Here is a 19,362-nt window from a genome sequence, read left to right on the forward strand (position 1 = left end):
CTCCTACAGATCCCATGTAGAAAAGCATTCTTGATGTCTAACTGATACAGGGTCCAATCTAGACTTACGACAACAGAAAGTAGAACTCTTAACAGAATTAAGGCGGGCAATAGGGGAAAAAGTTTCACAATAGTCCACACCATACGTTTGAGTGTAGCCCTTGGCAATCAATCGTGCCTTCAATCACTCAACTGAACTGTCTAGATGATACTTCATAGTATAAACCCAATGACAACTAACAAGGTGCTTTCCGGAGGGAGAGAAGTAATTCCCATGTCTGATTCTTGCGAAGGGTAGTCATTTCCTCATCCATTACCAGTTTCCATCCAGGAGATGCCAAGGCCTCTTTAAATGAACTAGGAAGAGACACAAAAGATAATGATGAGACAAAACAATGAAAGGATGGGGAAAGACGATGAAAATAAAAAGTTAGAAATGGGATGTTGTGTACAACTATGAATACCTTTACACAAAGTAGCGGGCATATCATAAGAAAATGGAACAACTAATGATTCAGTAGATAAAACCTCAGGAGGGTCAGATGCTGGTGGAGCAGCTGGTGCCCATGGAACAATATGTCTTTCCTTGGATCGGTGGTAAACCTAGAGCAGAGGATTAGAGACCGGAGAGACTGGAGAGGAGGAAGGTACACCGTCAGGAATAATTGACTAGAAGAAACTAATCAAAAGTAATAGTTTGTCCTGTCTCGGAAAAAAAAAGATGACTCGAAGAAGGTAACATCAACACTAGTGTAGTATCGACAAGAGACAGGAACATAACACCGATAACATTTTTGAGTACGAGAATATCCCAAAAGATACACTTGATCGAGTGAGGAGAGAGCTTATCTTGACCTGGACGAAGAACATGGACAAATGCAACACAATCAAAGACCCTAGGAGTCAAAACTAAATGATGGTTCACCAGGATACAACAAGGAGAATGGAGACTTGTTGTTCAGAATGGAGGATGGCATAGGATTAATTAGATAGACGCCAGTAAGGACAACATCATCCCAATAAGGTTTCGGCATGTGCATATTAAACATTAACGTTCGTGCAACATCTAACAAGTACCGATGTTTACGTTATGCAATATTATTTTCCTGGGATGTATGTGAGCACGTGTTTGATGAATAATGCCACATTCAACACAAAAAGTTCACATAAAGGATTGGACATATTCAAGGGCATTGTAAGATTGAATTATTTTAATACGCATGTCAAATTGAACCAAAATTTCATTATAAAAGGCAACAAAAGCTTTGGCAATTCAGATCGATCTTTCATCAGAAACAACCAAGTCATGTGAGAAAAGTCATCGACAAAGATCGCAAAATACTGAAAACCAGAAATGCTTTTTATTCTTGCAGGACCCCAAATGTTTGAATGGACTACATTAAATGGACTCGACTGACGAATTCCGGGACGAGAAGGAATAGAACTACGATGATGCTTGCCTAATTGAGAAGCCTCACATTGTAACACAGAACTAGGACTCAAACCAGGAACAACTTGACGCAATTTCCGTAATGAAGGACGGTACAACTGAAAATGCCATTGGAGAGGAGACACGGTAGCACTCGATGTTGGAATAGATATTCCACGGTCTAGATAGTGGAGGCCATTGCACTCGTGCACCGAACCGATCACCTTCTTCATCCTGAGGTCCTGAAAAACACAAGAAGAGGGATAGAAAGTTATTGAACAGTGTAATTACTTTGGCAATCCTTGATGCCATGGAAGATGAATTCCATCGGGACAAGATGATAGCACGCCAAAAGACCAAAGGAAAGAGGGAGCTTTTGAATTTGAAAAGCTCCATTAATTACGGCGATGCAAGCGCTCCCTCTAGGCACGGGAAAGGCAAGGCTCTCATGTAGTAGGGTTTTGTGCCTTCATAGGTTTTGAGGTTTTAGGGTTTTCGGGTTTTAGGGCTTACCTCCTTGTGGGTTTTGTTGGGTTCTTTTGTGGGCTGTTCTTGGGTGCTTCTTTTGGGCTTTAGGGTTTTGTTGGGTGCTTTTTGTGGGTTGCCTTTGATTGTTCCTGTGTATACTCTTTGTGTATTTAGGGGCGCCTTACGCTTTTTTTAATAAAACTTTTTTCACTTTTTTTTTAAAAAAAAAGGAAATTGAGGAACGAATAAACCAGAGGTTAAGGGCATAGATGGGTTAGGTCGGGAATCACTGGTCCCAAGCCCTGGTCTAAAGGAGCCATCAGCTAACACAATATCGGAGTTAGAAGGACGAAAATCAGAGAGCAAAGAGGAAGTGCTGGTTGTGTGAGCACTGGCTCTTGAATCAATAATCCAAGCGGTGGAAGAAGGGTTGGCAACCACATATGCTGAATTACCTGCACTGGCCATAGTAGCAGTAGAGGTAGACAACTTGGGAGAAAGTGAAGACAACTGCTGGATGAGCTGGTTGAGCCTGAGAAGAGATGTCATCATGAGAACCAGAACTAGGCGCCGCAGGACTATTGGTAGATGCCTGATGCATAGTAGAAGCGGAAGTGTCATCAGAAACTTGGTTGGCAGAAGCACGTCTCTCATGCTTATACCAACAATAATCCTCCGAATGCCGGGTGCCACCACAATAGTTACATTTCTACTCAGAACAATTACCATGACCATTACCTTGTCTACCTCGTCCTTCTCGACTACCACCACGACCACCACGAAACCACCACAATGGCTGTTACTAGAGACTAGGGGAGAGGACTCCTGTGAAGATGAAGAAGCCCCACGAGTAAGAGAAGCACGCTGAAGACGAGAGTAGGTGTTGCCAGCAGCTGGAAGAGTCTTACTAGCTAAGATCTGATCTCTGAACACACTATACTGAGGATTAAGACTCCACGATTACAAGGCAGCCTGAAACTATTCATGCTGGCGCTAATGTGTCTCTAAGTCAGTACTTAATGGACAAAGTAAAAGTTCTTCCTACAAACTTTTCAAAATACCATAATGTTCAGCTAGAGACTTATCAGCTTGTTTAGTATTGAACATACGTTCCAAAAGCTCATAAATCTGAGACACATTATGTTCCTGCGAATACATCTCTTCAAGAGAATACCATATATTCTTGGCTGTGCCAAGAAGTTGAACATTGGAGGCAACATGTCGTTCCTTACTAAGCCACAACCAAGTCGTCACCAGGGAATTTTCACTCCACCAATCTTCAGATTTTTTATCATCTGAAGGAGGGTCGTCAGTTAAATACTTGAGCTTCTTCTTTGCACGCAGGAAAACTTTGAGGGCACGACCATGAATGATAATTACTACCATTCAATTTCATAGAGTTAACCTGTCCAACTTTATCATCCACTGGGTGGCTCTTGATATTGTCTGAAGTTTCCATGAGAAAATACACAGCGAACTAAGCAGCAGAAAGTATAACAAGTAGCGGCAATTCACAATTCAATCGTTCAACAAAATCACCAAAGCTTGATACAACAACTGAGAACACAAATGGAAGCAATCCAGGACCAAAAACAGAGGAGCCAAACACCTTGCAACTGTCTGAACCAAACCAAAAAAAACACCAACTAAACCCAAAGATGGCTGTAGCACAAACTAGAAACAACTGAAACAACCCAAATCAGTAGCTATAACATCATAATAAGCCAAACCAAGGCCAACATGAGCTGTTGCAACAAAAAGCCAACCCAGCCGTGAACATCCAAAGATAGTCGAACCATTTTAAGGCTTAGAAACAAATCAAAACCAGTTGGGCTTTATTAACACACAACATACTCCTAGATCTATTCAAACTAATAAGAGTTCTAGTGAGTGTGTTAAGGAGAAACCCGGTTGATCACAACTACTAGTGACAACCGGTTCCTAAAGAGATAGAGTTATACTTGTATTTACTGGAAGAGATTTAATTGTGTTTGTTTACTTTAGGTTGGCGATCACAGTTTTGTATTTAGATTAGGTTTGTCTGTAAGAGATAGTATTAAATTAGGAAGCTAGTACTTTGATGTTATCTTGTATTATGTACAAACTTTATATAAATCAATAGATGCTCACAAGATGAGTAAGTTTGAAAAGCCAAATATTCTGTGTTTCTACATGGTATCAGAGCCATCCATAGACTAGCGGTTTTTTTTTTTTTTTCTCTCTCTCTCTCTTCCATTATCATGTCAGACTCTACAACCTCTTCGACAGAGACAAATCCCACCCTTTTTCCATCCTCATCTAATGTTGTTTTTACTGTCCCTAACATGAACCACACCCTGCAAATCAAACTCTCCAATGCAAACTTTCCTAGTTGGAGAACTTAGATCATGGCTTATGTTAAAGCCCAAGATGCATACGGCTTCCTGGATGGTTCTTCTCAGCCTCCAGCCCAGACAACCTCGAATCCGAGCACCACTCAAGGTGCTCCTACCACCATAGCAAATCCAGAATTCCTAGTTTGGTGGCAATGTGATCAGATGCTCCTCAGCGTGTTAATCTCCACGCTCATCGAACCTCTTGTGGTTCATGTAGTCGGATGTGCCACCTCTCACCAACTTTGGACTACCTTGGTGTCCATGTTTGCTTCTCAAGCACGATCCTGAGTCCTGCAGATTCATTATCAACTTGCTACTTCCATGAAGGGTAGCGCATCGATCAAGGAATACTTTCAATCATTCAAGGCTCTTTGTGACAACCTTGCTGCTGCTGGCTAACACCTCAATGATTTTGAGTGCACCTCTTATCTTTTGGCCGGCCTCGGATTCGATTACGATCCGTTTGTTACCTCCATAACTACCCGGCTGGGTCCTTTGTCCCTAGATGAAATCTATGGACACCTTCTTGCTCATGAGATGCGGATTTAACATCATCTCACACCCGTGGAACCTGTCTCGCTTGCTGCTAATTTTTTAACCCGAGGTTCACTATCACAAGGTCAAGGCTATCGTGGTCGTGGTTGCAACACCAACAACTACTGAGGTTGGGGATCTGTCTATATTGTGGCGGAGGTACATATTTCCCATCTGATTTGGCGCAGTCTTCACGTCCCATCTGCTAGCTTTGTGGGAAAATCGGGCACACTGCCCCCAGGTGCTATCAGCGTCCTGATCCAGCTCTTGCTGGACCACCTTCTGCCCCATATCAGCCTACTCAAGCTTATTATTCTTCTCCTAATCTCCCTACGGAAGAAAATTGGTACCCGGATATTGGTGCAACCCACCACCTCACCAACAATTTGCAGAATCTAAATGTCTCCTCTGAAGAATACTCTGGGCAAGATCAAATCCGCATAGGTAATGGTACAGGTTTGTCTATTTCTCACTCCGGTTCTGCAACTCTTTCACTTTCTCGTCGCAAATTTCTTCTAAACCATTTACTTCATGTTTCCGCACATCTACAAAAATGTTCTCTCTGCCCATCAGTTTGCTTTTGACAATGATGTTTTCTTTGAGTTTCACTCTTTTTTTATCATTAAGGATTGCAAGACGAAACTGCCAGTTCATCATGGCCAACTTAAGGATGGTCTTTATCATCTCTTCCCTCCGCAAGTGCCTTCATTCACATCATAACCACTCGATGGTGAGAGGACTTCTTCACAGAGTTGGCACCAACATTTGGGCCATCCAACCTTTCGGACTGTCAACTTTGTTCTATCCAAATTTCAGCTTCATATTTTGTCAAATAAGGCACCAGCTCCCTGCACTGTCTGTCCTTAGGCAAAGGGTCACCAATTGCCTTTTTCAGTTTCACAAACTTTTATTTGTAATTCGTTAGATTTAATTTACTCAAATGTTTGGGGTCCTTCCCCCACTATTTCAATAAAAATCATTTTTATGTCTCTTTTGTGGATGCCTTTAGTCACTTTACTTGGGTTTATCGTATTCAATCTAAATCGGATGTCATGCAAGTTTTTCTCAATTTTCAATCCATAGTTGAACGTCTTCTCAGTGCCAAAATAAAATCTGTTCAAACTGATTGGGGTGGCGAATATCGCAACCTTTACAAATATTTTCAATTTGTTGGCATTCTCCATCGTGTTTCTTGCCCTCACACTCATTAACAAGGTTATGTGGAAAGGAAGCATCGACATCTCATTGATACTACCTTAGCTTTACTGGCCGCAAGCTCCCTTCCAAAGAAATTTTGGGATGAAGCTTGTTTAACTTCCTGCTACTTAATAAATCGCTTGCCAACTCTCTTACTAAAAAATCTTTCTCCCTTTGAAAAACTTTTTTCTCAAGTTCCGGATTATAAGTTTCTCAAGGTTTTTGGCTGCGCTTGTTTTTCAAATCTTTGTGTGTATAACTCTTACAAATTCTCCCTTCGTTCTAAACCTTGTGTATTCCTAGGATATAGCACTCTTCATAAGGGTTATAAATGTTACCATATTGAAACTGGCTGTATCTGTATATCTAGGGATGCATCTTTCATGAAGATGTTTTTCCCTTCTCAAACACAACACCTTTTACAAATCCGGCTCCTCCTTCTTCCATTCCTTTTTCTGTTTCCTTACCCTTATCCATTCCACATTCAATGGCAATATCAACTCCACCTACCGACATTATCCCCACTTTACCTTCTTCACCTGATCGTGCCAGTCCTCTTAGCTCTTCTATTCCTTCTTTTTCATCTCTTGTAGAACTGGATGTGGCTCCTAATCAACAACCAACCCGTATACATCCTATGCGGACTCGATCTCAAAATAATGTCAGCACCATCTGAAAGCTCACTGACGGGACAATGCGCTATCCTTTACCTCGGGCCTTGCTCTCTGAAGCTGCTATTGTAGAACCTACATGCTTCACCAATGCTGTCAAGGTTAGTGAATGGCGTACTGCCATGCAGGCTGAATTTAATGCTGTGATAAAAAATAGCACTTGGACTCTTGTTCCATCTTCAGTTGCAAAAAATGTGGTTGGCTGCAAATGGGTTTTTAAACTCAAAAGAAAGGTAGATGGGTCTATTGATCGTCACAAGGCACGACTAGTTGCTAAGGGTTTTCACCAACATGCTGGAATTGATTATGGTGAGACTTTCAGCCCTGTTGTAAAGCCAACTACCATACGTACTGTTCTATCACATGCTTACTCGGCTGGGTGGTCTATGAAACAAATAGACATCCAAAATGCAATTCTGCATGGTTTATTGTCTGAGGATGTCTATATGGAGCAACCTCTGGGTTTTATTCATCCTTCTTACCCTCATCATATATGCAAGTTGAAGGAGGCACTTTATGGATTAAAGCAGGCACCCCGGGCATGGTTTGCTCGTCTTAGTGGGAAACTGATTAAACTTGGATTTATTGGCTCCAAAGCCGATTTCTCTTTGTTTTTTTATCATACAACAGCTGTCACTATGTTCCTACTTATTTATGTTGATGATATTATTATTGTTTCTTCTGTTCCCACTGCCACATATGAACTCTTACATCTATTAAGCAGTGATTTTGCTGTTAAAGATCTCGGCACTTTACACTATTTTCTTGGCATTGAAGTTATACCAGTGAAGGATGGTCTCTTACTCTCTCAGCAGCGCTACATTCGGGATTTACTTTCCAAAACCAATATGACTGAAGCAAAACCGGTCTCATCTCCCATGACATTTTCTTCGACATTATCTGTTTTCACAGGTGATCCTATGGAAAACCCCACATTATATCAAAGTGTTGTTGGTTCACTTCAGTACTTATCTCTTACTTGCCCAGATTTGGCGTTTGCTGTAAGTCGTGTATGCCATTTTATGCATTGTCCAACCAAGCTCCATTGGCAAGTTGTAAAGCGTATTCTTCGGTACCTCAAACATACCATCTCTCATGGTTTACTTTTGCACAAGACTTCATCAAATTCTTTACAAGCCTACTCAGATGCTGACTGGACATGATGCTTCGATGATCGAAGTTCAACCAGTGCTTATTGTGTTTACCTTGGTTCCAACTTAATTTCATGGAGCTCTTGAAAGCAGCCTACTGTCGTAAGGTCTTCAACAGAGGCTGAGTATAAGTCTGTTGCTAACACGGCTGTTGAGTTGCTCTGGATTCATTATCTCCTTAAAGAACTTTGTCTTACACTGTCTGGTCCACCGAACATATGGTGTGACAATATTGGAGCAACTTACTTGTCTGTCAATCCTATTTTTCATGCTCGCACCAAACATGTAGCTATTGACTTCCATTTTGTTCGAGAGTTGGTTGCATCCAAGGACCTAGAGATTTTATTTGTTCCAAGTGCTTATCAGATTGCAGATGTGCTAACTAAACCACTTGTTTCTAGAAGATTTCATCATCTGTCTTACAAGCTCAATGTCCGCTCACTCCCGTTGAACTTGAGGGACGATATTAACGCACAACATACTCCTAGATCTATTCAAACTAATAAGAGTTCTAGTGTGTGTGTTAAGGAGAAACCTGGTTGATCACAACTACTAGTGACAACCGGTTCCTAAGGAGATAAGAGTTCTACTTGTATTTACTGGAAGAGATTTAATTGTATTTGTTTACTTTAGGTTGCTGATCACAATTTTGTATTTAGATTAGGTTCGTCTCTAAGAGATAGTATTAGATTAGGAAGCTAGTACTTTGATGTTATCTTCTATTATGTACAAACTCTATATAAATCAATAGATGCTCACAAGATGAGTAAGCTTGAAAAGCCAAATATTCTGTGTTTCTACAGGCTTGAAACAAAATTGCTCTAGGAATCAAAGGATAGACCTAGATGCATCCCTCAGAAAGATTTAGAATCAGTCCCAAGGCCTCAAACTCAGCAAAACTCCATATCGAAAAATACAAGCCCTTAAGTCTGAAAATGATTTAAAAATGGCAAAGGCACTTCAGATGGTTCAAATTTTTTTACAAAATCACCACAAATACCAGATTGAGGTGTTGAGCCCAGCCATGTGTTCCAATCACTGGAAGATGCTGATGTCAGAATGATGTAAGCATCTGCTGACGTCATTGTATGGAACAGTGATCTTCTACTCTGTTTTGTCTTCTACGTTTTAAAGGATGCTTTGATACTGAGTTAAAAGGATATGAGTTGAATATCTAGGGTTAGGGTTTGTGAAAAAGAGGGAGAGGAGAAAGAGAGGTTGTGGAATAATTTCTGTATCTGTGCAGGATTCTATTTCCCTTCACACACCTTCACATATCTGTATTTTAAAGATACAGCAGTAAAAAAATGCACAATTGCCCTTACTAGAATATTTCGGAAGATAGCCCACAGTAAAGATAAAATACACAATAACAACAATAACCAATAACTACTTATCAAAAAAAAAACAACAATAACCAATAACTCAAGAACTGTGCTTTTTTCCTGGTCATCATTTATTTATGAGGTTCCTTGGCCAGACAAGACATGCGCAGCCATACCAGGATATGCCCAGGCATGTGCTGCCATCACAGGGCAAGTGCATGAACAGCCATGCCATGGGCACCCATGCTGTGGAAGAGCATTGCATGGGTGTTCATGCCAAGGCAAGCCTAGGAAATCTGTGGCCATCCATTGCATGACCAGCCATACCATAGCATGCCAAGTATCTGCAGCCCAGGCTTGGGATGGCCAAGACATGCACCACCCTAATTTATAGGTTTGCCTCTATTAAGGTTGTGCTTTGCCTTTGGGCTCTTATTTTGACATATATTTTTGTTTATGCAATTAAATAGTAGTGTCGATACTTTAGGGGTTCTCTTGTATACTTCCTGTGTAGTAGGGTTGCGTCTTTCTGCGCTTTTAATGAATGCGGTATACTTCCTGTTTATTAGGGTTGCGTCCCTCTGCACTTTTAATGAATTCGAATTACTTATAAAAAAAACTAATTTAGATGCTGCTTGATGGGCTATGGTTGTCTTTTGTAGCTCAGTTTGCAAGCCGGAATTGAGATTACTTTTTCTTTCTCTGTATAAGATTTGGACATAGTATTTGTGTTTCGATAAACATTTTGAGAACTTGGAAGAACATTTAGCGTCTTGCTCTCGTATGTGTCATGCATTCTTTTTTCTTTTTTTTTTTTTTTTTTTTTTTTTTAATTGTAAATTGTTCTTTTGTTTCAGGTTGCAACTCAGATCTTTGGAAATGAAAAGGGTAATGGCTACCTTGAGGGCCATAGTTGAGGTCATGAAGTCACTTAGCAAAGATGCAGATCCTGATGGAGTTGGAAGGCTTATAATTGAGGAGGTACATGCCTTTTGCATGCCTACTTTTGGATGTGACCTTCAAGAAGCTGTTCAGCACATTATACTATTCAAGACTTATTTGTGTCTCCTTTGTAATATGTGCAATTGGCATCTATATTTAGGATTTCCTTCTTCAAGTTTGATAGTTTAAACTAATTGTATGGGTTTTTAGCTATTCTTTCTGATTTTCACTGGATGTTAGTTGATGTGTAATGGGCGGCAATCAAGAAATTTAATCTTAATAATTTGTCATTATTTTGAGGATTCTGTTTTTGCTTTACATGGCACCTGTTCCTATCTTTGACATATGAATCTTAGACACACTGAAGCCACATTTCACATTTTTGGAAAACATTGATTGACAATAACAATTTTTTTGTGGCTTTTCAGCTGCGAAGAATCAAAGGGTATGATGCAGCAGTATCGGCGGAACTCATACCCTACAATATTGTCCCTATGGAAGCCCTGTCATTGACCAATGCAATTAGATTTTTTCCAGAAGTAAGCAAAATCTTGAATAACATATATTGTAATATTTCTTCTCCATGCTCGTTGGTGATATCCGACTTGGTGTTCAGACCTACCTATTTTTTTCAGTGTTTATCGTCGTGCATGTTCAGCTTTTATGTTACAAATTCATGATCGTATAAAATAACAACTAAATATTCATTTTGAAAATTTGACATTTTTCTTTGGCCTGCATCTGCTTTCTGTATTCCATTTGTTAGAAGCACTTGTGACTCCATATAAAATGCACCTTTACTTACAAAAAAAAAGGAAGTACTTGTGACTCTAAATTATTTATTTTGGGTTATCTGTCCAGGTCAAAGGTGCAATATCTGCAATTAGATATACTGAACAATACCCCAGACTTCCTGCTGATTTTGAGATTTCTGGACTAAGGGATGTGGATGTGTTAGATCTTCTGGAATATGTGTTTGGTTTTCAGGTTTGCGCATACTATTTCTCTATTCTGGTCTTTAATATGTATGATTGTGATTATGGTATGGGGTAAATAGATCTCAGTTTTGCATGTCAACTCGCATCGTCTATGTTTTAGTTGGGCTGGTGCATCAATTATAGTCCGCTATCACTTCAGACTATGTTGTATTTACAAATGAAGGAACTGTCTGTTGGCAACGTTGATAAGAGGGTTACGGGTGCAGAGCCGCCTGCTGAGAAGGCAGCAAAGCCTCCTGCAATGAAGAAGTCAGTGACGCCAGTGAATTAGGGCCTTTTTAGGAAGGGGTTTCTCAACTTTCCCCCGATAGTTTCAGTCTCTCCCATGTCACCTCAGGTGGACATCAATGACGGGGTGGTAGCTCCTCCCTCCCCTTTGAGTGGTTGCTTAAATGGTTTCTCCCAATCTCAGAATTGGCCAGTTGGTTTTGATCATAACGGGGAGATTGTGGTGTGGAAAGAGAAAGAAGATGATTATTGGGATGGTTTGCCCTTAGATTTAGATTGGGCGATGGATGGGGATTTTGGGGAGGAGGCTATGGCTATTCGGGATGCCATAGAAGAGGAGTTTCAGTTTTTTGCTCCTCAGAAGTCTAAAGGAAAAAAAGAGAGCTTCTGAATTTGCATAGCTCCATCAATTATGGTGACGCAAACTATCCCTCTAGGCGTAGGAAAGGCAAGACACACGTTGTAGGTTCGTTGTGCCTTGTCGGGTAGTGGTTCTTAGTTGGGTTCTTATGTAGCTTGTTTTTGGTTCTTTGTGTTCTGGGGCCTTGGTGTCGTGGGTTTTTGCAGGTTAGCGTTGGTTGTTCCTGTGTATTCTTCTTGTGTACTTAGGAGCGCCTTACGCTTTCTTTAATAAAGTTCTTCTTACTTATCAAAAAAAAAATGAAGGAACCATATGTATGCATCCATGTGTTAACTATATTATGTATGTATCATTTTTGTTAATGAAAATGCGTAGAGGAAGAAAGACCTTTGGGTAATCTATAAATAAGTTTTATTCAGTTGCGATTTGATTTACTCTTTTAGTTTGAAACCTGTCTACACTGGGTTAGGAAGTAGTATTAAGTATTTTGGGTCTCATGTGGGTTTTGGGTGTTGTGGGTTTGTTGTTCCTTGTGGGTTTTCTTGGGTTTCTATGTGGGTTAGCTGAGTTGCTCCTGTGTATACTTCCTGTGTCCTTGGGGCGCCTTACGCTTTTTTAATGAAATTTTCTTACTTATCAAAAAAAAAAAAAAGTACCTCAGTTTTTGGCCAAACATGCATATAAATAAGTATTTTGTTGTTTTGTGTACTAAGAATATATTCTCTTTGTCTTCCCTCCTCTCATCCTTCTCATTCCCATAGTTACTTGACTTTCTTGTGTGCAGAGAGACAATATACGGAACCAACGTGAGAATGTTGTTCTTACAATAGCCAATGCACAGACTCGACTTGGCATACCTGTTGAGGCCGATCCGGTGAGAACTTAGGATAACTTAACTTGTTAACCAATTAATTTTGTTATGTTCTGGTTATTTGCTTGCCATCGGCTTGTTAGTTTCATACTTGGCTTTGCTAGTTTAAGAGTTTTGATTTGTTTAACTATTTTTGAAGTTTTGGTTGAACAGATGAATATTTGATTTAATTTTTTTTTTTTGATAAATAATGTCATATCATTAAAAACCCCAGAGGGTCGTAACCCTAATACACATGAAGTATACAAAAGTGTCCCTAAAAAGACGAAACAGAATAGCAAGAAATTAAAAACTCTGCAAACGTAACACGACTCGGGCTATGATGAGCCGAGACCCATACAAATAACGTATTAAGCACATTTCGACGCAACTCCAACACCAGCATTTCTACATCTTCAAAATGCTGAACATTCCTCTCACACCAAAGACTCCACATGACACATAAGGGAACTTGCTTCCAAATTTGCTGAACTCGACCATGACTTAACAAATTGCCCCAACTACTGAACAAATCCAGTACTCGTCGCGGCATGACTTACCCCACCCCAAACAAACTATAAATAAAACTTCAAATATCCCGTGCAACATAATAGTGAAGTAAGAGGTGGTCAATGGATTTCCTACTCTTCTTGCACATACGATACCACTCAACCACCACTGTCTGACGCCCAGATTGTCATGTGTCAAAATCTTTCCTAAGGCTGCTGTCCACACAAAAAACGACACCAGTGACGGAGCCTTAACCGCCAAATACTCTTCTAAGAAAAAGATACAACCTCTTGACTAGCTAAGGCTTTATAGAAAGACTTCACTTCAAAATACCCCCTCTTAGAGAGACTCCACACTAACCTGTCAACCGCTCCATGCCGAATCTGATGAGAATACAAACGCTTATATAAGGAAATGACCACCTCCACCTCCCAATCTTGTGCATGGCGCATGAAGACAACATTCCAATGTGCAACTCCATCTAACACAAACAAATTATCTACCACCCAGGCGTCTTTAAAATGAGCAATACTGAACAAAACTGGATAACAAAGCTTCAGCGGCCTATCTCCACACCAAAGATCATGCCAAAACCGTACATTATACCCATCCCCCACCTCCAAGCGCACATACTTATAAAAATTATCCCACCCCCTTCGAATATATTTTTAGACACTCACACCATAAGACCCCATAACCGCTGATGAACACTAGCCACCCCTCAAACTCCCATACTTAACTTCAATCACCGATTTCCATAAAGCCTCCCGCTCCGTAGCAAATCTCCACAACCACTTCCCCAATAAAGCTCGATTAAATTGAATCAAATTTCGAACTCCCAAATCACATTCCTTAATTGGAGTACAAATTGTGTGCCAGTTTACTAAATAAAATTTTACCTCAACCCCAATACCACTCCATAAGAAATTCCGTTGTAGTTTCTCAAGTCTCTGAGCCACGCTCACAGGAATGGGGAACAACAACAAATAATACGTAGGAATGTTGGATAGCATACTTTTAATCCGACTCAATCGACCACCCTTAGACAAATATAATTTCTTCCAACTAGCTAACCAACGTTCCACTTTCTCAATGACTCCATTCCAAATAGAAGTAGCTTTAAAAGACGCTCCCAATGGCAAACCGAAATAAGTCATTGGCAGAGACGCAACTCGACACCCAAGAATGTGAGCCAAATGATCAACATTTTCCACCTCTCCTATGGGAACAAGTTCTGATTTTCCTAAATTGATCCTCAACCTTGATGCAGAAACCTAAAGTTTCCCGTCCGTTGCCATCCCTGCCGGAGACGACACCAGAGGTGTCTTCTGGGTTGGTTTTGAATTGGCTTCCTCCTGGGGGTTTGGTGGTTACAGCGTTGGGAGCCACAGAGGGCGTGAGTCCAGCTTTGTCGGTTTTTGTTGGGGATTATTTTAGGTCGGAGCCCTCATTGGCGGCAGTTATAGGGACGGCTCCGTTTTATGTCTTCTTCCGGGGGTGAGTCGAGCAGTTCCCAGGTGTTTCCGGTGTCTTCTAGCTGGACTGCAGCCTCTAAAGCATTAGGTTTCCCCCTTTTGGCAGCACCAGATCTGGGTTTTTCGGCGAATCTTGCTTCTTCGGCTCATGTCTTTAAGTGCACTCCATTGGGGACACTTCAGATTCCTAAATCCTGTTTTGCCCCTCCGTCTCTCTTTGGAGCAGCTGTTTTGGGAGAGAAGCTTCATTATCCCCTCCCCGCGGTGGTTTATAAGCCTTTTCAGTGTTACTACAGGAGGGCGAAGAAACTGAGGGAAGGGCAATTTGTGAAGTGGAATGATGTGCTACTTTTTGATTCCCTGGAAGCTGCAAAGATGTCTGTTGGCTACGCTAATAAGAGGGTTACGGTTGCAAAGCCACTAGCGGAGAAGGTGGCAAAGCCTTCTGCAATGAAGAAGACAGAGATGCCAGTAAATCAGGGCCTTCTTAGGAAGGGGTTTCTCAACCTTCCCCTTGTGGAGAAGGTGGCAAAGCCTGCTGCAATGAAGAAGACAGAGGCGCCAGTGAAGCAGGGCCTTTTTAGGAAGGGGTTTCTCAACCTTCCCCCGATAGTTTCAGTCCCTCCTGCGTCGCTTCAGGAGGTCAACAATGGCGGGGTGGTAGGTCCTTCCTCCCCTCCGAGTGGTTGCTTAAATGGTTTTTCCCAATCCCGGAATTGGCCAGTCGGTTTTGATCATAACGGTTATTGGTATGGATTGCCCTTAGACTGTGCGATGGATGGGGATTTTGGGGAGGAGGCTATGGCCATTCGAGATGCCATGGAAGAGGAATTCCAGTTGATTGCGTGCCAGAAATCTAAAGGAAACAGGGAGCTTTTGAATTTGCATAGTTCCATCAATTACGGCGATGCGAAAGATCCCTCTAGGCGTTGAAAAGGCAATGCACACATGTTGTAGGCTTGTTGTGCTTTGGCGGGTAGTCTTGTTCTTAGTTGGGTCCTTTTGTAGTTTGTTTTTGGTTTTTTTGTTTTATTTTGTTTTCTGGGGCCTTGGTTTTGTGGGTTATATTGGGTTTTTGCGGGTTAGCTTTGGTTCCTGTGTACTTAGGGGCGCCTTACGCTTTCTTTAATAAAGTTTAATTACTTAAAAAAAAAAAAAGAGAGAAAACGTCGCAAATTTCGAACATGTTCTGCCTGCGCACCATAAAAAATTAAAGTGTCATCCACAAACAACAGATGATTCACAACTAATTATTCATTATCCCTGGATCCCACGGAAAAACCTGTCAATAATCCTTGGTTCATCGTCGCATTCAACATCTAGCTTAACGCCTCCATAAACACCACAGACAACAAGGAGAAAGCGAATCCCCTTGCCTTGAACCACGAGAACTCTTAAATAAACCAGACGGAGTGCCATTCAGCAAGATGGAAAATCTTACTGTAGATATACAAAATTCTATCCAACCACTCGACTTCTCCCCAAAACCACACCACTGAAACATGTAAAGCAAGAAATCCCAATTAACATGATCAAAAGCTTTCTCCAAATCCAATTTGCACAACAATCCAGCCTCCCTCGACCTAATTCGACTATCCAAGCATTCATTAGCTATGCGAACTGAATCCAAAATTTGCCGATCTCCAATGAAAGCATTATGAGAATTGGAAATAATCTTGCCCAATACTGATTTGAGCCTGTTAGCAAGTACTTTGGAAATGAGTTTATAGACCCCTTCCACCAGACTAATCGGCCTGAAATCCTTTACATCCACAGCTTCTGTCTTCTTTTGAATTAGAGAGACAAATGTTGCGTTAAAACTCTTCTCAAATTGGCGTCGATTATGGAATTCTGAAAACACAACCATACCATCTTGTTTCAAAACATCCCAACACTTATGAAAAAAAGCATTGTGAACCCATTCGATCCCCGCGCCTTATCACCATTCAAGTTCTGCACCACATCCCACACCTCCAGCTCCTCAAACTCTCATTCTAACCAAATGCCTTCCTCAACATCAATGGATGAAAAAGAAAGCCCATCCACCCTGGGCCTCCAAGTACTCTACTTGGTGTACAGTTTGCTATAATAGTGTACTATATGCTCCTTTATCTCCAAGGAATTATTAGACATAGCCCCATTTATCCTCAAAGATTTCACGTGATTTTATCTACGATGCGAATTGGTCATCCTATGAAAAAAGTTTGTATTATTGTCCCTTTCCTTCAGCCACAAAGCACGAGATTTCTGTCTCCATGTTACCTCTTCAAAAAGACGCGGTTTTTTTTTTTAGAAAAGTATTTTTAATTTTTAAAGCACTTTCATAAATCAAACAGCTGATATTAATATTGTTTAACCCCAAGGGGTTGGCTCAAGTGATAAGGGCCTTAGTCTTTGTGGTGGTCCCATGAGGTTTAAGGTTCGAATTCCCTTGGGTGTAAACAATTCTTTGGGATCAGCCCACTGACGAAGCCTAAGTATTACCCAATCCGTATGGAGGGAGTGCTTAACACGGGTCCGAGGTTTACCTGATATGGGTGGGTACTTGAAGTGGCCCTGCCTTGGAGGGATTTTTCGTCATAAAAAAAAAAAGTTTTCCTTCAATGATTCTTATTTCGTTCTCTTGTGAATCCGTAGATGAAACATTATCATGTAGAGAGCTCTTTGGTATTGGGTTTTTCTATATTGACTTTCTCTATGGATGGGTTATGTTCAATAGTGGTGGTTACATAACCATCTCCTGTTAAGCATACATTTAGAGTTTGTCAATGGAGAGCAGAATGTTTGATTTTGGATTGCCCTAAATAAATTTTGAACAAGTCCTTTATATGAAACTATAGGGGATGGTAGTGATTGTGAATTTTCTTTGAGAGAATTTCGAAATGCTTATGTTTCTCCAAATGTGGCTTTCTCTGTTTGGATGGTTGTTGGTTAGCCCTTGACAAAGAATTTATTAAGAGGGGAATGTAAATTCATAATTGGTATTGCATGTGCAAGGGTTATTGTGAAGATGCAGATTACTATTGTTGCATTAGTAATCTTTGAACTCTCATTTCTTTTGTTGCTTGGATTTGAGGGATGCTTATATAGAATGCTACAAAATTGGAATGATGGGTGTCTTGGAGGGTACACTTGGAATAATTCAATCACCATTACATAGGATGGAGCGCCAGTGTCAAGTTTAGAGAGAAACAGAGTAAGCGATGGAGAGAAAAATCTCTTTGATTGATAAAATGAATCAAGTAAGTACAAAAGTGTTTCAAGATACAAATATATAGGCTGAATAACACAAGCCAGAAAACTAAACTAACTAGACAGCTGGAATAACAGAAAAGCTAACTTATCTAAACAAACTAACTATACAAAAGAAAAATTCTTTTCTCTTGTCTTTGATACTCCCCCTCAAGATGGATGGTAGATGTCCTGAACAGACATCTTGGACATCAAAGAGTGGAAGGAAACAGAACCAAGGGGTTTAGTTAGGATATCAGCAAGTTGGTGCTTAGAAGAAACATGAAAAGTCTTGATAGTTCCAAGCTGAATCTTCTCCCGAATAAGATGGCAATCGATTTCTATGTGCTTAGCATGCTCGTGGTATACTGGATTGGTAGCAATGTGAAGTGTTGCTTGATTGTCACAATATAGAAAGACTGCTTGGGGATGAGGAACCAGTAAATCTTTAAGCAAAGAAAGAATCCACATAATGTCACAACAAGTCGAGGCCATAGACCTGTATTTTGCTTCAGCTGAAGAACGTGAGACAGTCTGTTGCTTCTTGGACTTCCAAGAAATAAGAGAATGACCAATGAACACACAATAGCCTGTGATAGATTTTCGGGTATCTAAACATCCTGCCCAATCCGAATCGCAGAATGCCTTGAGATGTAATTCATTGTTGGCAGGAAAGAAGAGGCCTTGAGCTGGAGCATGTTTGATGTACCGGAGAACCCGATGAGTAGCATCAAGATGGGGCTATCTCGGTTGGTCCATAAACTGACTAAGAGTTTGGACCGAGTAGGCAAGATCAGGCCGAGTAATTATCAAGTAAAGAAGGCGACCAATCAAGTGACTATAAACACTAGGATCCGATAGAAGAGCACCATCATCTCTAGATAATTTCAAATTTTGCTCCATAGGAAATTGAACATGTTTAGAAGCCAAAAGACCTGAGTGCTCTAAGATCTCCAAGTCATATTTCCTTTGACTCACAGAAATGCCACTGGAGGACCGTGCAATCTCCAAACCAAGAAAGTACTTTAAGGAGCCCAAATCCTTGAGCTTAAACTTGTCATTCAACATAGTAATGAAAGTGGAAACTGCAAGTGAATCATTGCTTGCAATGGCTACATCATCAACATAAATGAGCAAAGCGATGAAAGAAGAACCTTGAAGCCGAGTGAATAAGGAATAATCAGCCTTAGATTGAACAAAACCAAGACTAATATGGGTTGATGAAAACTTCAAAAACCATTGTCTTGATGTTTGTTTCAAACCATACAAAGATTTGGTTAATCGACAGATCTTGGACTCCCCCTTAACACCAAAACTCGGGGGCATCTTCATGTATACTTCCTCATGTAAATCACCATGCAAGAAAGCATTGTTTACATATAATTGGTGTAAAAACCAATTTTTGGCAGCGTCAAGAGCAAAGACACATCTAACAGTTGTCATTTTTGCTTCGGGAGAAAAAGTGTCATGATAATCCAAACCTTCGCATTGTGTATCCCTTTGCTACTAATCGAGCCTTATACCTCTCAATGCTACCATCAGCCTTATGTTTGATTTTATAGACCCACTTACAACTGATAGGTCGTTTAGTGGGTGGAAGATCACAAACAACCCATGT

The 19,362-nt window shown here is 40.6% G+C and overlaps 1 protein-coding gene across 1 annotated transcript in view; it reads left to right on the forward strand.

Moving 5' to 3' along the window:
* Positions 1 to 19,362, forward strand: part of LOC133875337 (callose synthase 10) — a 90,641-nt gene that overhangs the window by 12,192 nt on the left and 59,087 nt on the right. Inside the window, exons 4-7 of the mRNA XM_062313441.1 lie at positions 10,007 to 10,130; positions 10,520 to 10,630; positions 10,953 to 11,078; positions 12,463 to 12,552. Coding sequence (XP_062169425.1) covers positions 10,007 to 10,130; positions 10,520 to 10,630; positions 10,953 to 11,078; positions 12,463 to 12,552 — 451 coding nt within the window. The remainder of the gene's footprint in view (positions 1 to 10,006; positions 10,131 to 10,519; positions 10,631 to 10,952; positions 11,079 to 12,462; positions 12,553 to 19,362) is intronic.

Source organism: Alnus glutinosa, chromosome 8 (assembly GCF_958979055.1).
Source record: "Alnus glutinosa chromosome 8, dhAlnGlut1.1, whole genome shotgun sequence".
Taxonomy (NCBI): Eukaryota; Viridiplantae; Streptophyta; class Magnoliopsida; order Fagales; family Betulaceae; genus Alnus; species Alnus glutinosa.